The sequence below is a fragment of the Schistocerca piceifrons genome, chromosome 7 (genome assembly GCF_021461385.2).
Source record: "Schistocerca piceifrons isolate TAMUIC-IGC-003096 chromosome 7, iqSchPice1.1, whole genome shotgun sequence".
NCBI classification, from domain to species: domain Eukaryota; kingdom Metazoa; phylum Arthropoda; class Insecta; order Orthoptera; family Acrididae; genus Schistocerca; species Schistocerca piceifrons.
The window spans coordinates 210,512,177-210,538,270 of record NC_060144.1 but is presented as its reverse complement, the minus strand read 5'-3'; the positions used below and the strand labels follow the sequence as shown (position 1 = coordinate 210,538,270).

At 46.6% G+C, this 26,094-nt stretch overlaps 1 protein-coding gene across 1 annotated transcript; it reads left to right on the top strand.

The window, feature by feature from the left end:
* Positions 1-1,954: 1,954 nt before the first annotated feature.
* On the top strand, positions 1,955-24,345 carry LOC124805556 (protein krueppel-like). The gene is made up of 4 exons (XM_047266122.1): positions 1,955-2,009; positions 9,252-9,542; positions 17,139-17,509; positions 23,428-24,345. Exons 1-4 carry the CDS (start codon positions 1,955-1,957, stop codon positions 24,154-24,156), a joined length of 1,446 nt encoding a protein of 481 aa, XP_047122078.1. The 3' UTR covers positions 24,157-24,345.
* The last annotated feature ends 1,749 nt before the right edge of the window (positions 24,346-26,094 follow it).

The window sequence follows — 26,094 nt, the reverse complement described above, 5'->3', positions numbered from 1 at the left end:
ATCGATAGATCAAGAACGTTTATATTTGCTTGGTTGCCATCTTTGAGATTTATTGTGTACTAGATAATGGGGTTACACACGCAACTAGGTCATACAAAAATAATTAAGTTTGTGAAATAAGGCAAAAAAGTATTTCGGTTGTTAATACGACGCATGTTACGAGGGTAATCCCAAAAGTAAGGTCTCCTATTTTTTTATAAGTGCATAGACCTGTTTATTTCTACAATGGCTTACATCAGTTTACAGATTGAACATTTAGCTATTTTTCGACATAATCACCATTTCTATTGATGCATTTTTGTAGACGCTGTGGCAGTTTTTGTATGCGCATGTCATACCAGTTCGCCGCCATGCTGTTCAGAAAGTTATGAACCTCTTCTTTCACCTCGTCGTCGGAGCTGAATCCCTGGGACCACAATTAACGCTGACAGGTACTGTGAGACTCTGAAAAAACTCAAACGGGCAATTCAGAACCGGAGAAGAGGAATGTTGAGCAAGGGCGTACACATTCTCCATGACAACGCTCGCCCACGCATAGCTCGGCAATCCGTTGCTCTTCTGCAACAGTTTCAGTGGAACATAATCACCCACCCACCCTTTTGGTCCTGACTTGGCACCCAGTGACTATCACCTGTTTCCTAAGTTAAAAGAACATTTGGCCGGAAAGCGATTCAGCTCCGACGACGAGGTGAAAGAAGAGGTTCGTAACTTTCTGAATAGCATGGCGGTGAACTGGTATGACATGGTCATACAAAACTGCCACAGCGTCTACAATAATGCATCGACAGAAATGGTGATTTTTGTGTTAGCAGAAGAGCCAACACCGTGTTACGAGTGGAGGCAGAAATGCACGCGTTTTAGCTCACGCAGGCTGTCGTGAGGAGGGAAGAACGATACAGACGTGAGGTCTGGAACATGACAAGGAAAGAGAATTCAGAAAGCAGACGTAATTAGTTTCATACTTAACTTTAATCCATTAATGATGATCGTCGCTCTTGACGGTACATGATTCACAATATTATCTGTTCAGAATACATTCTTGAAGTAATTATAGTAATTGAATATGATGCCTTGCTAGGTCGTAGCAAATGACGTAGCTGAAGGCTATGCTAAACTATCGTCTCTGCAAATGAGAGCGTATGTAGACAGTGAGCCATCGCTAGCAAAGTCGGCTGTACAACTGGGGCGAGTGCTAGGGAGTCTCTCTAGACTAGACCTGCCGTGTGGCGGCGCTCGGTCTGCAATCACTGATAGTGGCGACACGCGGGTCCGACGTATACTAACGGACCGCGGCCGATTTAAAGGCTACCACCTAGCAAGTGTGGTGTCTGGCGGTGACACCACAGTGATTATGTCGAAAAATAGCTAAATGTTCAAGATGTAAACCATCACAGAAATAAACAGGTGTATGTACTTATAAAAAATAGACCTTACTTTTGGGATTACCCTCATACAATGTTTCCCCAAGAACCTACAGTTGAACCGATTACAAGGAGTAGATGAATTCATTCCCTTCGTCCACTGTATGGTCCTTAACTACGGTGTTAAACGTCGTCGCCAATCTCATTTTCGTTACCGGTACTGTTCATTACTCTTGTCTTTCCTCAGTTTTTCTGTCAACCAGTATTCCATGCTCAGACTCTTCATCACATTCAACAGGTCTGGAAATTCTATAATTTCGCAGACGTGGCAGTGTAAGAGGTTGGAGCACAGCTGAAGGGAACGTTAAAATGGCGGCGTGTGTGACCTGGGCCACTGCTGGGGGCAGTGGGGTTGGGGGGCTGCCAGCCAGACAGCCTGTCGCGCCCTCCCGGGCCCGCAATGGCCGCGGGACAGCTGGTCAGCTCCCGCCGGCCGCGCCTGGCCGTTGTGCGCTTCTTGCACCGAGCGCCGGCGCGCCACCGGCCTCCCCCTTCCCTCCACGACACTCCTTGCGCCTGCGCAATTGCGCATCATGGCCGCCGACCGGGGCTTCCCCGCCGCTCCCCCGCGTCCACACACGCTCGTGCGTCAGTGTGCGTGAATACGTGAGCGCGCGCCCCCGCCGTTCGTGACCAGCCGCAATGACTTCCCCCGGGCGCTGGCCAGTGACTCAGTGCGCAGTAATTTACCGGACCTGCTGCTCGCCGCGCCGCGCCGCCTGCCTGCTGCGGGGAGAGGGAGCCGCGGGGAACGCCGATAGCCCCCTGCGGCTGGCGACAAACGGCAGCGCCGCGTCGTGATGGACGTCCTCGGAGCGGTGGCCCGATGACGTCTTGTTTAACATGACGTGGCCCCGCCGATGTCTGCGTGGGGCTGCCTCTACTAAGGGTGGGACACGACTCCCCGGCGCCAACACCTTGCGTTTCGTGGCTGCGGAGTGTGGGACTACACTCGTGAGAACGATGTCCGTTTACGGCTTCATGACAGCCTGCTCAGTTCCGAGGGCACGCTGAAGAGTAATGCCTCCAATTTTTTCATATGAGAACTCTCAAGGCTTTTTAAAGGAAAAAAAAATGGTTCAAATGGCACTGAGCACTATGGGACTTAACTTCTGAAGTCATCAGTCCTCGAGAACTTAGAACTACACTACTGGCCATTAAAATTGCTACACCAAGAAGAAATGCAGATGATAAACGGGTATTCATTGGACAAATATATTACACTAGAACAAACATGTGATTACATTTTCACGCAATTTGGGTGCATAGATCCTGAGAAATCAGTACCCAGAACAACCACCTCTGGCCGTAATAACGGCCTTTATACGCTTGAGCATTGCGTCAAACAGAGCTTGGATGGCGTGTACAGGTACAGCTCCCCATGCAGCTTCAACACGATACCACAGTTCATCAAGAGTAGTGACTGGCGTATTGTGACGAGCCAGTTGCTGGGCCACCATTGACGAGACGTTTTGAATTGGTGAGAGATCTGGAGAATGTGCTGGCCAGGCAGCAGTCGAACATTTTCTGTATCCAAAAAGGCCCGTACAGGACCTGCAACATGCGATCGTGCATTATCCTGCTGAAATCTAGGGTTTCGCAGGGATCGAATGAAGAGTAGAGCCTCTGGTCGTAACACATCTGAAATGTAACGTCCACTGTTCAAAGTGCCGTCAATGCGAACAAGAGGTGACCGAGACGTGTAACCAATGACACCCCATACCATCACGCCGGGTGATACGCCTGTATGGCGATGACGAATACACGCTTCCAATGTCCGTTCACCGCGATGTCGCCAAACACGGATGCGACCATCGTGATGCTGTAAACAGAACCTGGATTCATCCGAAAGAATGACGTTTTGCCATTCGTGCTCTCTGGTTCGTCATTGAGTACACCATTGCAGGCGTTCTTGTCTGTGATGCAGCGTCAAGGGTAACCGCAGCCATGCTCTCAGAGCTGATGGTCCATGCTGCTGCAAACGTCGTCGAACTGTTCGAGCAGATGGTTGTTGTCTTGCAAACGTCTCCATCTGTTGACTCAGGGATCGAGACGTGTCTGCACGATCCGTTACAGCCATGCGGATAAGATGCCTGTCATCTCGACTGCCAGTGATACGACGCCGTTGGGATCCAGCACGGCGTTCCGTATTACCCTCCTGAACCCACCAATTCCATATCTGCTTAGAGTCATTGGATTTCGACCAACGCCAGCAGCAATGTCGCGATACGATAAACCGCAATCGCGATAGGCTACAATCCGACCTTTATCAAAGTCGAAAACGTGATGGTACGCATTTCTCCTCCTTAAATGAGGCATCACAACAACGTTTCACCAGGCAACGCCGGTCAACTGCTGTTTGTGTATGAGAAATCGGTTGGTAACTTTCCTCATGTGAGCGTGTTGTTGGTGTCGCCACCGGTGCCAACCTTGTGTGAATGCTCTGAAAAGCTAATCATTTGCACATCACAGCATCTTATTCCTGTCGGTTAAATTTCCCGTCTGTAGCACGTCATCTTCGTGGTGTAGCAATTTTAATGGGCAGTAATGTACTTAAACCTAACTAACCTAAGTAAATCGCACACATCCCTGCCCGAGGCAGGATTCGAACCTGCGACCGTAGTGGTCGCGCGGTTCCAGACTGTAGCGCCTCGAACCTGCTCGGCCACCCCGGCCGGCGTTAAATAAAACAAATTTTATTAAGGTTCTACATCTGTATTCATCATGTCTACAAAATGAAGAGGGGTGTTCAAAACACATGGTACGAAACAGCATTGTCTGTATAATGGCAGTTATTCAAAAGTAATCACCAGAGACCCGAGCACAACTATCCCACTGTTTCATGACCCAAAGGATTCCTTTTTCCCGGCATTCTTGTAGCTGTGACAGGAGCCAATCCTCCTCCCCTGTGTCCTTCACTTCGCCGTCCGAGTTGATGTGCTTTCCTTTGTGATGTTCTTTTAGTGGACCAAACACATGTAAATCTCAGGGTGACATGTCCGGCATGAAGGACAGATGCTCAAGCTGCTTCCACTAGAACTTGGCCGTTTCACTTTGTGTGGCCTTGGAGACGTATGGACGCTTTTATCGAGGAGCAGAATCACTCCCTCTGTGAGCAGTACAGGCCGTTTGCTCTTGATGGACTTGCTTGGGCTACGGAGTGTCTCACACTACACGCCACTGTTAATGGGTTTCCCGTGCTCGAGGAATTCGATGAATAGCGCACCTCGGACGTCGAAAAAGATGGTGAGCATTACTTTCTCTGCTGAGGGCACAGCTTTTAATCTTTTAGGGGCAGGTGACAGACGCGCGTGACCTCGCTGGGCACTACATTCGTGCCCGTAGATGTCTCTCTACGTTATCTAAAAGCGACATGTGCAAATTTCAACCGGTTTGGTTGTTACGATGTTTCGTACCTTTTCATTTGAACACTCCTAATGTTTCTCAGCATAGTCACCAGGGCAACGAACACATTTCTCCCAACAAGAGATTTTGTTCTGTAGACATTTAGTGATCCTGTGACCATACTGTGTGTGACTCTTGAGTCAGCTAGAAATAACGAGCAATACAAAGGTTGAAAACTTGCTGGCGGATTAAAACTGAGTGCCGGATTGTGTCTCGAACCTGGAACCTCTGCCTTTCGTGGGTAAACGCTGTGCCATCTCATCTATGTAAACGCTGTGCCATCTCATCTATACAGGTAGAAATCGCGATCGGAACTCTCAGCTTCGGTTCCATCAGCACCTCTCTTCTACACAGGAGAGCTTCTATCAAGTGAAGCTGAGAGGGTTGGAGTCATGCATGGTTAACTCAATTGATAAGAGCACTTGCCGCTGCGAAAAACTTCGATGTCAAGAATAAACATTACTCAAGAAGGAAGGAAGATTATTTTCATTTTGTGCCATTGCATAGTGCCATTGTACACTGTCATAAAACCATTAAATTAAAAAAATAGTAATTAAATGTACTGAATAATAAAATAATAATACTAATATGATGTTTATATTGTATGTTAATACCAGATTACTAATAATGTGCAGGGAACGAGGATGGTGACGGCCTTGACCTATTATTAGGAAGCATCCCAGCCATCGCATGGAATGTTTTGGGAAAACCATGGAAATCGCAAATCCGGATGGCTGGATCAGGTAACACACCTGAGCCCTCATTACAAGAGCACTATGTTCTGAACTGCATTCGTTTATACGTAACGGTAACAACACCGGGAGTTATACAGATCATGAACATTACTGTGTACAATCAGAAGGAATCTGTAAGGGAAAGATCTTGGCCTATGCTTTAAAAGCAGTTTGATACTGATCACCTTCAGTTCTTGTAGAAGTCGGTTGAAAATGAGTGCCGCACAGTTCGCTAGACTGAGTGGAACGGCGTGTTCCCCTCGCGCAGTTCGTTTCCGTCAAGTATACACTGAGTAGATGCAGCTGTCGCTGTTAAACTGTTTCGCTATAACAGACCGAGTGAGTTGGAGCAACAGCGTTCCAGCTCCCATCTGACCATCTGTGATTTTTCTAAACCATATCAGCGAACACCGGGATGCTTCCTTTGAATAGGGGATGTTGAACTTTATTTGTCATCCTTACCCTCAGTGAACTGTGCTCCACCTTTTATTACTAAGTCGTTGGCGGCACGATAAACCCCAGTTTTTGTTTCCACTTGATCAGTTTCAAGTTTCCTGAAAGAACAGTGCATGTGTAAGAAGTAAAAGTTTAATGTTTCACTGACACACTCTTTCACAAAAAGGACGCACCATGAAGGAATTTCCGAATGGGACGAAAACCCCAGATGTGATAACATTACAATCTCAGAAAAACTGAATGATTTATTCAAGAGAAATAGCTTCACAAATTGAGCAAGTTAATGAAGTCCATCCTTGGCCCCTATGCAAGCAATTGTTCGGCTTGTCATTGATTCATAGAGTTGTTGGATGTCCTCCTGAGAGATATCATGCCAAATTCTGTTCAGTTGGCTCCCGAGGCGGTAGCGCATAATACTCCGAAAGTTCACAATTGGTAAGAAATCTAGCGGCCTTGCTGCCCAAGGTAGGGTTCGACAAGCACGAGGAGAACCAATAGAAACAATCGCCGCTTGCGGACGAGCGTTATCTTGCTGAAACTTAAGCCCAGGATGCCTTGTCATGAAGGGCAACAAAACGGGGTGTACAATATCGTCGACGTACCGCTGTGTCGAAAAGGTGCCGCGGATGACAACCAAAGGGATCCCGCTGTGAAAAAAAATGGCACCCCAGACCATCATTCCTGGTTGTCGGGCCGTATGGCAGTTGACAGCCTGGTTGGTATGTCATACCTCTCCAGGGCGCCTCCAGACACGTCTACGTCGGTCACAGAGGCTCAGTTGGAAGCGGGACTCATGTTGTTGTGGTCGTCAGTCCTGAGGCTGGTTTGATGCACCTCTCCATGCTACTCTATCCTGTGCAAGCTTCTTCATCTCCAAATATCTACTGCAACCTACATCCTTCTGAATCTGCTTAGTGTATTCATCTCTTGGTCTCCCTCTACGATTTTTACCCTCCACTCTGCCCTCCAATACTAAACTGGCGATCCCTTGATGCCTCAGAATATGTCCTACCAACCGATCCCTTCTTCTAGTCAAGTTGTGCCGCAAACTCCTCTTCTCCCCAATTCTATTCAATACCTCCTCATTAGTTATGTGATCTACCCATCTAATCTTCAGCATTCTTCTGTAGCATCACATTTCGAAAGCTTCTATTTTCTTCTTGTCCAAACTATTTATCGTCCATGTTTCACTTCCATACATGGCTAGACTCCGTACAAATACTTTCAGAAACGACTTCATTACACTTAAATCTATACTTGATGTAAACAACTTTCTCTTCTTCAGAAACGCTTTCCTTGCCATTGCCAGTCTACATTTTATATCATCTCTATTTCGACCATCATCAGTTATTTTGCTCCCCAAATAGCAAAACTCCTTTACTACTTTAAGTGTCTCATTTACTAATCTAATTCCCTCAGCATCACCCGACTTAATTCGACTACATTCCATTATCCTCGTTTTGCTTTTGTTGATGTTCATCTTATATCCTCCTTTCAAGACACTGTCCATTCCGTTCAAATGCTCTTCCAAGTCCTTTTTCGCGCTCGGGCAGAATTAACAAGTGGAGCATCTAGCATCATACTGAAGACAATTCTACTCCAGTCAGCGAGATTCCAGGCTTCTATGACCAGCGACGGCGGTATTCACATCCTAGAGAGCAGTTAACACCACCAAACGTGCCAGTATTCGTCATCAGGTTGACGGCCAGAAGGATGAAGAAGATGCCAAGGATGTCAAGTTCTTGCTATGCCTATTTTTGTTAACAAAAGGAAAGAAGACTACTAGGTCAAGTAGTTCCTCGGGTGGCATCACGAGGCTGTGTGCAGCCCGTACCAGTCCTCCCACCGAGGTAAAATCCTTGGCAGTACCGGGAATCTAATTTGGATGCTCCACTTGTTAACCGTCTACTCTAACTAATCAGCGACAGACTCGTACTTATATACGAGTAGCGTTCAATAAGTAATGCAAAACTTCTTTTTCCTCTATCAACTTCGGCTGAAAAACTGCGGAATTTGTTGTGCGATATCGTGAATTATTCTCGCTTTAGCCCCTATAATTTCGTGGAGTTCCGATAAGTAGCGGCGCTATACGTATTGTTCAAAATGGCGTCTGTAACGGAGTTGTTTTCCAAGCGAGGCCAACGAGAAGTACAGACCGTGGTGTGTACGTCACAGCACGTGACACTGTAGGTCCTACGAGTGCCAGTAGCCGTCTCCGGCGGGGACCGAGTAGCTATTTCAGACGAGTTTAATAATGCTTGACTGTCGTATAAATGCGAGTACGCTCACGGTAACACACGAGAAATTTAAGGCCCTTAGTCGGTACCTCTTCAAACGGAGCCGAGCGTTCGCGAAGTGTGACGGACAAGCCGATTGTGTGACGCCACCAGTTCCTTGCAGGGCCCGTATGTCTCGTTGGTCCAGGTTCCAACCAGAGAGCTATCATTGAGTTTATTTTGGCGGAAAACCAGAGCTTCGCAGATACACATAGGCGCTTGCAGGATGTCTACGGAGACCTGGCAGTGAAAAAAAGCACGGTGAGTCGTTGGGCGATGCGTCTGTCATCATCCCAACCAGGTTGCGGAAACCCGTTTGATATCCCGCGTACCGGCCGGTCGCACACAGCTGACTCCTGCAGCGCTACCTTCAGGAAACTGAAGGAACGACTTCAGCGTGTTCGTTGCCACAAAAATGCAAACGAACTTCTTCGCCGTGACAACGCAATGCCTCACAGAAGTCTGCGCACCCGAGAGCTCACTAAACTTCATTGGACTGTTCTTCCTCATCCACCCTACAGCCCAGATCTCGCACATTCCGATTCCCATTTGTTTATCCCAATGTAGGCTGCACTCCACGGGAAGCACTTCGTGCGTGACGGAGAGGATATTTGTTCAGCGAGACGTTGGCCGCAACGCCGGCCAGCAGAGCAGTACCATGTGGCATAGAGGGCTCTCCCCGTAAGGTGGCGTAATGCCGTCGCATTGACTACGTTGAGAAATAGGGGCTTGCAACGAAAACAGTGGGGAATAATGTGATGCGTTGGAATACCGAATGAAACCAACCTGGTTTCAGAAAAAGGTATTGCATTACTTATTCAACGTCCCTCGTATGTACTGCTGCCCGGAAAACGAGTTTTTGTCAAATAAAGAAGTTCGTGGCATTATAGTATTTGGCTTTCGAAAAGTTACTTGTCGCTTATGATTTCCCTGTATTAACGAATGAATCGCTCCTCTAGGACGCCGTGAGGTATCATTGAAGATAACAGTGTGCTATGACCTGCGGATGGTTCCTCCCTGGTGCTACACAGTAACAGCGCGTGTAAGATTGGAGTCGCGCCGCACGAAGCGCGAGAACAAAGAGGAGCTTGTAATGGAATACCGGCGCGGCTCCCCTGGCGCCGTGATCGACTGTCGACTGTCCCTCCGACTGCGGCGCACATATCGATCATGGCAGACGCCAATATGGAGCTCCCCCTGCGTCTCATTTCTCCCCGCGCGCCGCCGCCGCCACCGGCTGACATCCCCTCGTCTGGTGCGGACCCCAGCGTTCTTGCTCTCGCCACTCCTGTATTCTTAAATTCTCCTTCAACTGTGCACTCGCCTTCCGCACAGCTCTTCTCATTCCTCGACAGCCTGGCATCCTCACTGCTTCTAATAGCATTAATTTCCAGTTCATCTAGCAAATTTTCTTACGGAAACTTCAGCAAAAAACTTCTTCCCCTCTTTTCTCCTTCCGCTCTTTTTGTCTACTGCTTTCCTAATTTTCATTCACTTCTGTTCCTTAAAGCTTCTCTTTCTTTTTAGAGATCTCGGCCCTGCAAACCTTTCTTCTTTGAGCTTGACGATGTATCTCACAGAGACTGGAAGTGGTAGCCTGAATGTAACAGTGATAGAAAGTGCCAGTTAGTCTTGAAATAAATCCACCTTAAGTCGGGTCTATAGCCTGCCTTAACAGAAGCCTTTTATGAACAACTTCTTCCCTGATGCACACTCCGAAGCTACATACTCATTTTCAGGGCTTCGGACGTTACATGAGGACCTTCGTTGAGATGTTAACGAACTAGAAACGTGTATCTGCGAGTTTTGCCGTTTTCTGTCATATATGGCACCAAATCGAAGTTATTTCAGGATATGGAAGTTGCTTCAGCGTTATGTCCGTTAGGTTGCGACAACTGTTGAGAACATCTACAATCCACGCACTGTCTAATCGAACTTATCTGGACAGCTGTCGGTGGACATTAATAAGGGGTATGTCCACTCTTTGCCTTTATGGAGGCTTGATCACTGCTGGAGACACTTTCAGTGAGGTGTCTCAATGTCTGTTCAGGAATGGCAGCCCATTCTTCCTCAAGAACCAAACCACGTAGGACGCTGGTATTTGGAGCAAAGTTGACTTTCTCACATCCAAACAGCGTTCCATTGGGCACACATCAGGACTCTGCGCAGACCAGTCCCTTTGAGGACTGTTATTGTTCACAGAGCATTACAGATGCTGCTTTGTGACGGCGTGCATTAACATGCTGATACAAAGAGTTATCGTCTACGAACTGTTCCTGTACCGTACGCACTAAACAGTGCTATAATATGCGTTCATATCCTTCTGCATTTAGGATCTTCTTAGGCGTAATAAGGAGACCACGACAAAAGCAATAAAAACATCCGTATTCCGTAACACCATCTTGTCCTTATTTCGTTGTTGGTACTATAGCAGCTCGTTTTGTATTACCGCGAAATAGGGGACAAGTGCTACGGATATTACATGCGAGTTGAGGTGGCAATCATTAAAAGAAAGGCCCTTTTTCTCTGTGGCGAGATCTTCTCCAGCAATTTCGATCTCCAACGTTCTGTTTCGAATGCGAAAATATTTTGCTGACGCCCATTTACATAGGGAGATATGATCATTGTAACTAAATAAGAGAAATCAGAGCTCACACGGAAAGATTTAAATGTTCATTTTTCCCGTTTCGCTGTTAGAGAGTGGAACGGCAGACAAAGAGTGTGACAGTGATTCCATGAACCCTCTGCCAGGCACTTAAGGGTCATTTGCAGACTAGTCATCTAGCTGTAGATGTAATTCATCGTCGAAAGGATTGGTCGAGTTTTGACTATTGCTCAATTATGAGGTGCGCTTGTTAGAATGACCTCATGAAAGCTATAGCCCAACGAAGAGCGTCACGTTTCGGCACGGAATAGTTTAGTAAGCGCGGGACACTTAAGGAACTGCTCAACCAACTCCAGTGTATACGCTGCAATATACTTATTTTATATCACGTAGGGGATTGTTGTTAAAATTCCGAGAGTATATATTCCAGCAAGAGTCGGGCAACGTATTATTTCGACCCATACATGTCCAGCGAAATGAATAAGACGCGAAAATCGAGGGCGGATTATCGCAATAATTCTTCCAACGTACCTTTCGTAAACGGAACGGTGAAGTGAGGAAAAGATGTTACCAGTAGGACACACTATACCGTGACCTCTGGAGTGTGGATGCAAATTTACTTTCAGGGGCTGGTACTTAGCAAGGTCAACGAATGTGGGCGACAGTCAGTAGTAGAACCGGCAACTGCAGCGCGTGAAAGCAGGCGTAGATGCAGAAATTTGCTGTCCGCGGAGGTTAGTGTCCACCGTCTCAAAGTTCTCTGGAGGAGTCGTTTTAGAATTACAGATGAGGCTACAAGGAAGGAATTGGAAAAAACGGCTCGCCCTGGGCGTTGAGCGATATTGTCGGCGAGTCAATATTCTCCACTGCTCTCTATGGTACACACAAGCCGCTTCCATATTTATTACGCGTCTAGACCGTCGGCAAACACGCGCCGTGCAAACAGGGAAACGCTCTAGCGCGCGGCATTCAAACACGAGATACCGGCCGACTCGAGTTCACACAGCCTCCTCCCTACGTAACGCCTGATCGGCGATTATTCGATCGCACCACCGCCTTCTATTCTCCGCGTCAGCCAAGTACTTCAGTGACGCGGAATTGTGGATACATGGAAGCAACTATGTAAAAAAAGACACGGCCTGCGAGGAAGGCTGAACTGATATGTGAATACTCAACCAGTAAAGTAATGCAACGATCCACTCTGTTGCCAACACTATTAACAGACACACACAGACGATCAACAGAACCAAACCTTATTTTGACGAAGGAGAACTGCCATTTTGTTGAGTATTGGTTGATGTAATAGCGATAACTGTTGTACGAAATCAGTTTTCTGGTTGCGTGTAGCCTGCATGCGACAAAATTTGATTTATACGAGGGCGTGCTGAAAAGTAACGCGTGCTAATTTTTTATGTGAAAACTCTTAAAACATTTTAAGTAAAACAAACGTCATTAACATTCTACATTTTCATTCTTCATGTCTGCAGAGGGCTCCGAACTGTGTACCGTAACATGACAGTGTGTAACGTAAATATTACTGTGCGTGACAAACAGCGTGCTACCACTGCTGTGACATCTGCAACACTCCGACGCCTTGGGTTCCCTGTCATCCATCATCTTCTGTACACTCCAGACTTGGTCCCTCCCGGTTTTCATCTGTTTCCTTAACTTACAGACCAACTTCGAGGACTTCATTTTGATAGTGATAGCGGTGTAAGCAGAGGTGGGGTTGTGGCTCCGTCAACAAAGTCAAACATTCTAAATTGACGGTGTCAAGAAACTAGTCTCTCGTTGGGGGAAATGTGTTCGTCGCCAGGGTGACTATATTGAGAAATAAGTATATAAACTTGTAGACATGAAGAATAAAGACGTAGAATTCTAATAAAATAATTTTTCTTTAATAAAACTTCGCTATCACATAAAAAAATTATTAGTTTTCACCAAGACCGTGTATTTTATGTTGTTTCTCCATCACATTTACATTAGGGTTTGTACAGAATGTGCTTCGATGAAGGTGGCTAGAGAATCATGCTTGATTAAATTCTATGCGGCTCATAGAACTTATAATTTCTTTATTCTTTAAATGCAACGTTTTAGTTTAATCGTGACTTTTACCAATACCATCTGGAACTGCAAATGATGGCTTAATTGTGGCCATGCTGGCTAAGATTAGGAACGGTGACTGAGTGTGGAATATTTATTTGTATTTTTATGATTAAAGTCAATTTATTTATTTTATATTTAATTTAACATATTCCAACGAGTTTCAAGTATATTTTTCTCATCATTAGACAGTACTTAAAGATAAAATGTCTTAATCTAAATTAACCTAAAACTGTTTTGTCCACTGTTCTGTTGCTGGAGTAACTATTGGTGTATTTGGAGGAGGAGGGGTGGAGGTGCAGTAGGTGGCCAAACAGGTGTCTTCTGCTTGCATGGGGCTGTCCCTCGTTTGTTATGATTAATACCACAGCAATGCCGCCATATTTTATTTAACAAATACTGTTTACGTCTATGCATAAACGTTTGTGCAATGAAAGTGCGCCAAAACCAGTCTCAGACTAAGCAGCGCAATAGTAATGTTACCCTACAGCTCCGTCAGTGTGCCAACGACGCCGATGAAGCTTTGGGACACCAAAATCACTGTCGTACCAATCACAACAAACAACGAGGCACAGTTCCACGCCAGCAAAAGACACCACTGGACTTCGATTTCTGGCCCCTCCAATTACCGCAACAGTAGACTTTAAACAAACATTTCTGGGTTAATTTTTAAGATTTTTATCTTTACGTGTCATCTGTCTATATAGAAGCCTGATGATGAGCAAAACATGCTTGAAAATTGTTTCCAGTGAGTTAAAGTAAACACAAAATAAGTAAATTTGACTGTCACCAGAAAAAGACAAATAACTACAAAAGGAGACCAGTACATATTATTTAAAGATGGGGGTGACTTCCACACTAATTGTTCACAACGATTTAACAACGCCGTCACGAACTTGGGTCAGAATTGGCTCCGTCGGAAAGCTGCATCAACAACTGCACACCAGGTGCTATTTGTGATACAAGCACAGAGGTCGATGGATATCTCCGCATAATCAGCACGCCAGGTGCTATTTGGGATACAAGCAAAAGCCTCGATGGATGGCTCCAACGGTCGCGGCTGCACTGGGGCGCGTCGCTGTGAGCTTGGGAATGGGGTCTGTAATGTAGGGGCAGCACTCTATCATCGAACTTACATGCGTCACTGTTGCTCGGAATCATGTAACTACAGTGCTTGCTGTGAACTTTACGAGGCGATTCACTTATGCGCGATCACCTCCTTTAAAAATTGTACGTATGGAGTCAGGCGACATGGGGTTCGCAGATATAGTCATCGTGGTTTTATTGCGTCAGTGGAGACATAGTGAAGTACTAACTCCGGAAAAAATTGTTCCTGTAGACATCCTTATCGGGAAGGCGGCGCTTAGCTTATCACTCCTACGGCTTTTTATCCGAAGTGGTGAAGGGTGACTCAATAGAGCTTATGTTGGTCATTCTGTCGTGGTGTGGGGGTGAAGGCAGGTCTCCACTGTAGCGTGCCTGCTTCTCCAATTTGAACGCAACAGTTCCTTTCTCTAAAGACCCTCGTAAACAATCAAAAAATTTGTCGAATTTTACTATGTTTGCCGTATGTTTGAAAGTGTACAACGCTGCCTGAGGTGTTTGTCAGTCATGGAGCGTGTTGGAGGTGTATGCCATAGGTTTTGACTGACGGAAGATTTGACAAGATAACGAACGTTGTTTCTGTTGAGGTTTCGCCACATTAAGATAGTTTTATTACAATTTTCTCACTCTATCATAAGTTTCGACAACTATGTAAACTACGATAAAGGATGGAAACAGAACAACATTGGCAATTACGAAAATGTTAGAGGTGTCGCATGGAAAATCCAGCCTTAAACGAGGGTTGTCCAGAAAATAAGTTCCGATAGGGCGCGAAATGGAAACCACAGTGAAAACCGGAAATGTTTAATTTGCAACAGTTAGGTACAGCTTCCACCTACTTATCTACGTAGTCGTCGCTCCAAATTCGATTTATGTCGTAGTGTCGTATCAATTTTCCAATATCCTCGTCATAGAAAGCAGCCGCCTGTGCTTTCGGCCAGTTATCTGCTCTGGTCAGCAACTCGCTTTCTGTGGAAAAATTTTGTCTTCATAGCCATCAGTTCTTGTGAGCAGAGATGAGACTCAGGGGGAGCCAATTACGGACTGTATTGTGGGTGATCGAACACTTCTTATCGGAAATGCAGCAGGAGCGTCTTCATTGCCCCTGCAGTGTGCGGCCGAGAATCGGTATGAAGAAGTAACTGCTCTACAGTTGTGTTATGTGGGCTGCATGACACAGGCGAAATATCTAACCAGGCCCTCCTACTTGGCGGGAGAGGCTATTCCCTACGCATCTTTATGTGCTCACTGTTCACTCAGAACAGAAAAGAGCGACGCGACTCGATCGACGGGCACACTAGAGACACTGCCCAACACACCTGTGCAGAGCTTTACCGGATTTTACGAGTGGTTTCCATTTCGCGACCGATTGGGACTTACTTTCTGGACAACCCTCGCATTGCGCAGGATGAAGTTAAGTACAAAGTCAGTATTCTACGCACAACATACAAGCGGAAGTATAATACACTACTGGCCATTAAAATTGCTATACCACGAAGATGACGTGCTACAGACGTGAAATTTAGCCGACAGGAAGAAGATGCTGTGATATGCAAATGATTAGCTTTTCAGAGCATTCACACAAGGTTGGCGCCGGTGGCGACACCTACAACGTGCTGACATGAGGAAAATTTCCAACCGATTTCTCATACACAAACAGCAGTTGACCGGCGTTCCCTGGTGAAACGTTGTTGTGATGCCTCGTGTAAGGAGGAGAAACGCGCGCCATCACGTTTCCGTCTTTGATAAAGGTCGGTTTGCAGCCTATCGCTATTGCGGTTTATCGTATCGCGACATTGCTGCTCGCGTTGGTCGAGATCCAATGACTGTTAGCAGAATATGGAATCGGTGCGTTCAGGAGGGTAATACGGAACGCCGTGCTGGATCCCAACGGCCTCGTATCACTAGCAGTCGAGATGACAGACATCTTATCCGCATGGCTGTAACGGATCGTGCAGACACGTCTCGAACCCTGAGTCAACAGATGGGGACGTTTGCAAGACAACAACCATCTGCACGAACATTTCGACGACGTTTGCAGCAGCATGGACTATCAGCTCTGAGACCATGTCTGCGGTTATCCTTGACGCTGCATCACAGACAGGAGCGCCTGCAATGGTGTACTCAACGACGAACCTGGGTGCACGAATGGCAAAACGTCATTTTTTCCGATGGATCCAGGTTCTGTTTACAGCATCATGATGGTCGCATCCGTGTTTGGCGACATCGCGGTGAACGCAAACTGAAGCGTGTATTCGTCATCGCGACACTGGCGTATCACCCGGCATGATTGTATGGGGTGCCATTGGTTACACGTCTCGGTTACCTCTCGTTCACATTGACGGCACTTTGAATAGTGGACGTTTCATTTCAGATGTGTTACGACCTGTGGCTCTACCCTTCATTCGATCCCTGCGAAACCCTACATTTCAGCAGCATGTTGCAGGTCCTGTACGGGCCTTTCTGGATACAGAAAATGTTCGACTGCTGCCCTGGCCAGCACATTCTCCAGATGTCTCACCAACTGAAAAGTCTGGTCAATGGTGGCCCAGCAACTGGCTCGTCACAAATACGCCAGTCACTACTCTTGATGAACTGTGGTATCGTGTTGAAGCTACATGGGAAGCATGACTCAATGCCCTGGTGTATCAAGGCCGTTATTACGGCCAGAGGTGGTTGTTCGGGGTACTGATTTCTCAGGATCTATGCACCCAAATTGCGTGAAAATGAAATCACATGTCAATTCTAGAATAATATATTTGTCCAATGAATACCCGTTTATCATCTGCATTTCTTGTTGGTGTAGCAATTTTAATGGCAAGTAGTGTATATATATATAAAAATCGATGTTCTCAGATTCTCCTACGGGCGGTCTACGCTATATGTTCCCACGATGTGGTATTTTATTGAACTACCATTGATTTTCTCAAAATTATGTTTTCGTTTGTAGTGTGAGGGCGAAGTACCTCTAAACAAATTGTTATAAGTTAGCAGGCAGGCAACTACAGGGGTGTGTGTGTGTGTGTGCCAACAGGGCTGGTGTCGCGGCGAGGGCCGTCCGCAGGCGCGCCGCCGGCCAAGGGTTCTCCGCCCCCGGAGGCGGACAACAACAACGAGCCGGGCGGCCTGGTGGTGCGCGCCGCCTCCGCCTTCCCCGGGCTGCCGCACCCCGGCCTGCTGCTGGGGCTGCAGGCGACGCTGGCGGCTCGCCCGCTCTACTGGCCGACGCTGCCGCAGCCGCCGGTGCCGCCCCCGCAGGCGCCGCGCCCGGCCGCCGCCTCGAGCACGCCGCGCCGCCGCCGACCCACCGCCTCCTCCAAGCCCGGGTCGCCCGCCGCCACCACGCCCTCGCCCGACGACAAGGCTGCCACCTCGTCGGGACCCACCACGCCCAACGGCGACAAGGTGCGTCATCGCAAACACTGTGGCTTCAGGAGATGATGACGTTGTGTTGGGGTGCACGTCAGCAAGTTCTTTAGCGGCTGCACTAAAATCTTGCTAGACAAGTTCTTCAGTTACTGATTTGTTACTGTGTAGAAGCTGAAGTAATGAATTAAACTTTGTGCTACCGCAAGGATTCGGACTCCTGCTTATTACGCAGATGTGCTAACCCGTACACCACCATAGCAAGGTGGCTGCTACAACTGCACGGACGTGCTGTCCAATGCGCTCCGTGACACAGACTTCATTTCACGCTTTCAGCCTATTTTCTCCTTCTTAAATTGTCTGTAACGCCGAGCCTCTCCACCATTCGAATAATATCCCAGTTTTTTTACGTAATGAGGAAATCCTCCCTGTGCATGACGATTGAAGTAGAGGGAAGTTGACTGAAGGTGTGAATTGAAGTTTTTGTTAGGGAGGGCGGCGTAATAGTGGAGGCCATGCAGCAGTGATATCCGCAATGCTCTGGTGGCCGGCACGGTAGCTCAGCGTCTTCGGTCAGAGGTCTGCGTGCTCTCTGTAACGTAGTCAAGGAATCAACGACTGCGAAAAAAATTGGACTGTTGGCAAGCGGAGTGCACTCAGCCCTTGTGGGGCAAACTGAGGAGCTACTTGATTGGGAAGTAGCGGCTCCCGTCTCGTAAATTGACATACGGCCGGGAGAGCGGTGTGCTGACCCTCCATATCCGCATCCAATGACATCTGTGGGCTGAGGATGACACGGCGGCCGGTCGGTACCGTTGGGACTTCCAGGGCTGATGACCGAGCAGTTGAGCGGCCTACAAACCGAACATCATCACATCTACCTACTAAGCAAGAGACCTGGGTTCAAGTTCCAGCCATTTGAACCATATAAGTGATCTAGTAGAAACCATCGGATGCTCTTTAAGGGCGTTCGCAAAAGATGCAGTTGTCAACATCAAAGTAACAACGCCAGAAGATAGTAAGAATTTGCAGAACGACCTGCAGAGAACTGATGAATGGTGCAGGCTCCGGCAGTTCACCCTGAACGTAACATATTGCGCATACATAGGAAAAGAAATCCACTATTGTACAGCTACACTACCTATGACAAACAGCGCCTGTCGTTAAATATCTAGGCGTAACTGTCCAGAGCGACCTTAAGTAGAATGACCACATGAAATAGATAGTGGGAAAAACAGATACCAGACTCAGATTCATCGGAAGAATATTAAGGGAATGTAACTCATCCACGAAAGAAGTGGCTTATAAGGCGTTTGTTCGCCCGATTTTTGAGTATTGTTCATGTATCTGGGGTACCTATAGGGTAGGTCTGATAGAGGAGATAGATAAGATCCAACGAAGAGCGGTGTGTTTCTTTACGGGATCGTTTAGCTGGCGAGGGAGCGTCACGGAGGTGCTAAACAAACTTCACTGGCAGGCGTTACAAGATAGGTGTTGTGCATCACGGAGAGGTTTATTATTGAAATTTCGGGACAGAACTTTTCAGGAGGAGTCGGACAACATATTACTTCCCCCCACATAGATCTCGCGTATTGACCACGAGGAGAAAATTCGAGAAATTAGAGCCAATACAGAGGCTTACCGACAATCATTCTTCCCACGTGCTATTCGTGAGTGTAACATGGTTGGAGGGGTCGGATAGTGGTACCGAAAGTACCCCCGGCACACACCATTAGGTGGCTTGCGGAATATGATGTAGATGTATATGTAGATGGACTGCGGAAGCGAATACGCCAGTAACTGTATCGCATACGGCTGTTGCACCGTTTACAGCCAAACGACTGCACCATCAGACGTGTATTTTGTGAACGTTTCCAGTAAGAAATGGAAGATGACGAATTTCCCCACCGATGATGAGGCCGAGTTCCACCTAAACGGTAAAGTGAATCTTCACGTCTGTATATGGGGTACAGAAAATCCCAATATTACAATGGAGATTGAAAGGGATTCTCCAGAGGTGAATGTCTTCTGCGCTGTCAAGTAGCAACGTTTACGGGCCCTAATTTTTTTCCTGCGAAAACTGTGACGGGTATGACGTACCTAAACGAGTTACAATACTGGCTGTTTCCGAGACTGATAGTTGGTAACCCATACTTCATATTCCAGCAAGATGGAGCTCCGCCTCACTAGCATAAAGAACTGCGTCGCCATCTGAACAAGGAACTTCCAAACAGATGGGTTGGGCGATACGCTCAGGATGACCTGACGCTCTTCAGGTGGCCTCCAAGCTCTCCCGACGTTACAGTGTGTGATTTTTCTCTATGGGAACACGCGAAAGGCAGTTTGTGTGTACCACCTATTCCACAAATTGGTTGAACTCCGGGATCGCATTACTGCTGCGCTGGCGAACACTGACAGGGACAAAATGGTTCAAATGGCTCTGAGCACTATGGGACTTAACTTCTGAGGTCATCAGTCCCCTAGAACTTAGAACTACTTAAACCTAACTAACCCAAGCACATCACACACATCGATGCCCGATGCAGGATTCGAACCTGCGACCGTAGCAGCAGCGCGGTTCCGGACTGAAGCGCCTAGAACCGCTCGGCCACAGTGGCCGGCTGATAGGGACATGCTCGAACGTCAGTGGTCTGAAATTGACTATCGTATAGATGTGTATTGTGTAGCACAAGGATGGCACATAGAAAATTTCTAATTATGTGTAAGAAACTTGTGTCAGTCATTATTTGTATGTAGTAATTAGTATAATACATTCATCCAAAATCCTATGAATCATTTGTAAACACCTTGCAAAAGGCGTTTTTATTTAGCACTTGATCGGTTTTGGGGTGTGCCCATTGTCAGGTGCTTTACATTCATGTACATGTTTCCATACATACTCAGCGTTGGACATCACTCTTTCAATCAATCAAAAACAAATAATGTGATGATGACTAAATAGAGACAAACAGATGGGAGTGGATAAACGACATATGTTGTAAAATTATTGTACTTACATATGGCTTGCGCACACATATCGGTTTGAAAGTAAGTATTATAATATTTTACAACACATGTCGCTTACCCCCTTCCAAATGTTTTGTGTCTATTCAGTCTTCACCACATTACTTGTTCCACAAAATTTCGGACGAACTGCCGGATGTTTGCAACTTCCTGCCACATTGTTTCGGCGCAGAGTCTTCTGGCCATCTTCAGGTGATACTATCGAAAACTCCCTGAGCTCTGGTATTTGAGACCTCTTCGGGACATGCGTGGTGGATTCACTTGGCGTTGCGCGTGCGCTACTTGAGCGCGTTCGAGTCTGCTGCGCCTTTTTAAAGGCCTCTTCCTCTTCTTTGTTCAGGAAGCACCTGCAGACTGTATTTCTGAAGAATGGGTATTCGTCCCAGCAAGTGGAGAGAGCGCTGCAGAACTGTAAACGACGGAACAAAGAAGAGGAAGAGGCATTTGAAACGACAGCCTATTTACCATATATTGGTAATATTTCAGCGAAAATACGCAGAATACTAAGAAAATATAAAGTGAAAGCAATCTTTCGCCCTCCTGCAAAAATTTGGTCGCTGTTGGGATCTGTCGAAGACGACCTAGAGCTGCGCAAGGCAGGTGAATGCGGCAAATCTTATATAGGCCAAACGGCGGATACTGTGCAGGATCGCATTGTAGAAAATCAGCGGAATACTCGCCTTCTTCAGCCTTGTAAGTCTGCCATCGCCGAACACTGTATTTCCTTTGGTCATGTCATGAAATACAAAGAGACAAAACTTGTACCCCATACGTCTAACTTTTAGAGTTCTATTGTTAACGAATCCGTGGAAATACGGCTGTCTGACAATGAGTCTCTTATTAATCGTGACGGCGGTTTCCAATTGAATTCGGCATGGAATTCAGTCGTCGAAAAACTTCGTGTCCTCTGTAGCCGGCGTCGGTCTGTGATGGAACCACGCGAAGACAATCGAATTGATATCGATGCGGCGTCTTTTCACCACGGAGAGCGCGCAGCGCTGCAGAATCGAACGTGCTCAAGTAGCGCACGCGCAACGCCAAGTGAATCCACCACGCATGTGCCGGAGGGGCCTTAAGAAGGGGTAGGACGTCAAACGAGCCGTCTTGGAGCAGCAAAGACACCACAGGATATTTTAATCTCCACTGTCTACACTTTTACGAATAAATTCATAAAATTTTGTCAACATGACCAGGAAGGATTCAGGATTCACAATCATAGCAGTGGAAGTTCAAAAAAATAACAAAATAATTTTTTTTTACATGTGAAAGTTCATCATTTTTTTCACTTCTATTGGCTGCGTTTGTTGCTGTAGGTACACGTTTCTTCATAAGTAAGAGAGATTCTTCGATGAATTTTGCACAGCATACAAACCGTACTTACAGGTGTATGAAACTCTAGAAATTATTTAATTTATGAAAAAATGAATGTGCTGTTACATTTTAAACTTCATGTTTAGAAAAACTCAAATTTTATAGTTAATTATCTCAATTTTTACCACAGTTTTTAACAGATTTGGAAAATTCTAGAGTTTCATACACCTGTAAGTATGGTTTATATGCTGTGCAAAATTCATCGAAGAATCTCCCTTACTTATGAAGAAAAGTGTATCTATAGCAACAAATGCAGCCAATGGTAAGTGAAAAAAATGTGAAATACAAATGTAAAAAAAACAAATTATTTTCTTATATTTTTGAACTTCCACCACTAAAAATGTAAATCCTGAATCCTTTCTGGTCATTCTGACAAAGTTTTATGAATTTATTTTTAAAATTATAGACAGTGGAAATTAAAAATTCCTGTGGTGTCTCTCCTGCTCCAAGTCGTCCCGTTTGACGTGCTACCCCCGTTAAGGGGAGACAGTGGCATTCTTGCACTGATATTTTTGTAAATCCATATCTTTGCCATTTTTTGATCAATCTCATTGAAATTTTGCAAACTTATGTATAGAGATCTAATATGATTTTTTTTAAAAATCAGAATTTTTTAATAACAGTCTAATGCAGTGAGATAATTTCGAATTTTTTATTGCATTATTATTTTAAGGTACACTTTTCATAATTTCGAGTCAAATTTGGCACATTTGGCAAATTTTTTTAATGGTAAAATAATCTACACTAATAGGTGTACAATTAAGTACAGTAAGTGTTTGGTAAATTAATGCTATTATTTTCTGTGATATTTTGGATTCGAACATTTTTTTACAAGCAAACTTTTCAATATATTATCAACCACAAAACAGTGTATAATATCTCGATTAAAATTTTGTTCCACTTAAATATTGCTTCAAAGTAAAAGAATAGGTGTGCCAAATTTCATTGCAATCCTTCCAGTAGTTTCTGATATGTGTTCCTGAAAGCAGAAAACCTTAAGTTGCAGAAAAATCATTTTAAAGTTTGGATGAAATGAAAAAGAAAAATCTATCATACCTTAGCTAAAACTGCTCATATCCATATTCCATTTCTTCCTCATCATTCTCTACAGCTCTTTTAGCTTCTCTGCTCCTTTGCCTAGCAATTTTTTGTATGTTGTGGACTGAAGTCTCCGCCTTCGGGATTCTTTGCTTATTGATGATCTGCAGTATGTGCTCAGTGAAGACTCCAGGTGTAAACCCCAACTTGCTGAGGATGTGAAGTCTTGCCACATTCGTGTCTGGCCATCCTGATTTAGGTTTTCCGTGATTTCCCTAAATCGCCCCAGGCAAATGCCGGGGTGGTTGCTTTGAAAGCGCACGGCCGACTTCCTTCCCCGTCCTTCCCTAATCCGATGACCTCGCTGTCTGGTCTCCTCCCCTCAACGACCCAACCCAACCCTCTTGCCACAGTCCCATCATTAAACACTGATGCAGCTTCCAAAGCAGAAATCTTCACCACCAAACTGGAAACAAACACAGTCTTCGGACACCTAGTACAGTGGGCTGTTTCTTTGTGTGCAGGTGTTCACTTGCTCGGTGTGCAGCCGGTCGTTCGGCTACAAGCACGTGCTGCAGAACCACGAGCGCACGCACACCGGCGAGAAGCCGTTCGCGTGCGCGTCGTGCGGCAAGCGCTTCACGCGCGACCACCACCTCAAGACGCACATGCGGCTGCACACGGGCGAGAAGCCGTACCACTGCACGCAGTGCGACCGCCAGTTCGTGCAGGTGGCCAACCTGCGGCGCCACCTGCGCGTGCACACCGGCGAGCGGCCGTACGCCTGCACGCTCTGCCCGTCGCGCTTCTCCGACTCCAACCAGCTGAAGGCGCACGCGCTCATCCACCGCGGCGAGAAGCCGTTCGAGTGCGCGTCGTGCGGGGGCCGCTTCCGCCGCCGCCACCACCTGGCGCACCACAAGTGCTCCGGGCCTCCGCCCCCGCCACCCGCGCAGGCGCCGCCCTCGGTGGTCGCAGCCGCCGTCCCGCCCCCGGAGTCTCCGTCGCCGCCTCTCTCCGACGTCGTCCAGACCGGTTCGGGTCACGACGACAACGGGACCGAGTTCGTCAACGAGGACGACGAGATGGACGACGGGTACGGCGACGAGCAGAACTTGGTAATGTACAGTGTACCTCCGGAGCAGACCGAGCCGGAGGACTTGTCCATGAAGGCGGTGGTCCGCCAAGACTCCAGCTTCCTGGCCAAGCACCACCACCCCAAGTTCCGCCACCGCGCCCCACAGCTGTCCTAGCCCCCAGCTGCGAGGGTCGGCCAGTCGTCGCGCTGGACACTTCGTCCTTTCTCTCCGAACGACTGCTGAAGAACTGTCAGGTCTCGTTCCTCTCTGTCGAGCGAACACTCGCTGTCGGTATCTACGGGAAAACAGGGTGCAGGAAACAGCAGGTATTGGTGAATATGGCGGAGACCCATTCCTTCATTGAGTGCGTTCAAATCTATCAGCATATCAACAACACAAATGTACAAGAAGAAACTCCTGTCTTTCAACACAAACTGTGCTCAACACTGACTGATATATTGAGATTAGTTGTTCACGTATCCTCTTTCAAGCTGGCTCACCTAAGGGAGAATTCACTCACGTTGTACCTGAAAGCAGGCCAGACTGCAAGAATGTAGTCGACAACGATCTGGTGACAAGACTACAGAATACATTAGCGTGGAGGATGACAGTAAAGTTGGAGACATTCTATCTGGCTTCTGCGGACCTCAAATCCTTCATTACAAGCAATGTTCAATACTGCCTGATATACGAGGCGTATTCCAAAACTAAGGTCTGTCTGGTCATAAAGAAATAAGCTATTGAGAAAATGTTTTTATTGACAGTAATATTTTACTACATATCTTCTTTACTTCTCCACATAATACTCGTTCACATCTATACACTTTCTGTAACGCTACACCAGCTTCTTTAACCCCTCTGCATACGAGCCTGCCGCCTGGGAATTGAACCGGTTGGTAATGCCACTCTTGAGTTCATCGTAGTTTTGAAACCGTTGTCCACCCAGCCACTTTTTTAAGTGCAAGAAGAGGAAGTAGTCGCTTGGTGCAGGATCGGAGCTGTGTGGAGGGTGATCAAAATGTTCTCATTTTGAATCTTCTCCTTGGTTTTGGCAGCGGTGTGAGGACGTGCGTTATCGTGAAGGAGGATTATGCCAGATGTCAGTTCCTCTCGGCGTCCATGTGGGATCGCACCCCTCAGTTTGGTTAGCGTTAACAGTATACCTTTAGTGTAATTCTTGCCCACTCATGAAATCAATCAAAAGGACACCCTTCTCGTCCAAAAAACACCATTTCTCGATTTCAGAACGCAGATTACGTGAACTCTTTTGGTTTGGATGAGCTTGAATGGCGTCATTGTATTGACTGCATTCTGCGTCGGTGTACGATATCCACGTCCCGCAGCCCATAACAATGTGGGAAAACAAATCCTTTCCATCTTGTCCATGGCACTGTCGTGCACTATGCATTCTCTGCTCTATGTGCTGATCAGTCAGCATTTTTGGAACCCACCTCACACACGCTTTTTGATACCCAAGCTGTTCAGTGACAGACCTGTAAACTGAGGTTCGAGCAACATTTTGGAATTCGTTAGCCAGACCACAAGTCGTCAGTCGCTGGTCACTTTGAAGTTTTGGTTCACTTGATCAACGATGTCGTTGGTCCGCAGACTAGGTCTGCCACCCCGCTGTTCATCACGAACACTTGTGAGGTCATTTTGAAATTATCGACACCATTTTCGAACTTGCTTGTCTCTCATTATTTCAGGTCCAACACTAGGCATAACTCACGACAGATATCAGCAGCTGAAGATCTTTTGTCACACAGCGCACTTCACAACTGGCGGGATCTACGATGGTCTCTGCCATTGCGATCTGCTCTCGTCGACTGGAAAACGACTACTGAATCAAACCAATACTCCAGTAGTTTCCTAAAGAGTCGGTAGACAGGCCTGCATGCGCGAAACTTCATACAGACCTGCCATCAGATAAATATTGGCCACGAACCTTAGTTTTGGAATACTCCTCGTATAAGCGTTAGCCGTTCTTCAAGTTTCACATTTCAGTCAGCTTCACCTAAGGGAGAATTCACTCATGCTGTACCTGAAGCGAAGCCAGTTCTCAAGAATGAAGTCGATGAGCAGTCTGGACACAGCAACACGAAATACGAGGTC

Coding starts and splice junctions, on each gene's coding strand:
- LOC124805556 (XM_047266122.1), top strand. CDS start 1,955: ATGGCCGCCGACCGGGGCTTCCCCGCCGCTCCCCCGCGTCCACACACG. Junction 2,010..9,251: donor GCGTCCACACACGCTCGTGC/GTCAGTGTGCGT, acceptor TCGCTCCTCTAG/GACGCCGTGAGGTATCATTG. Junction 17,510..23,427: donor CCACGCCCAACGGCGACAAG/GTGCGTCATCGC, acceptor CTTTGTGTGCAG/GTGTTCACTTGCTCGGTGTG.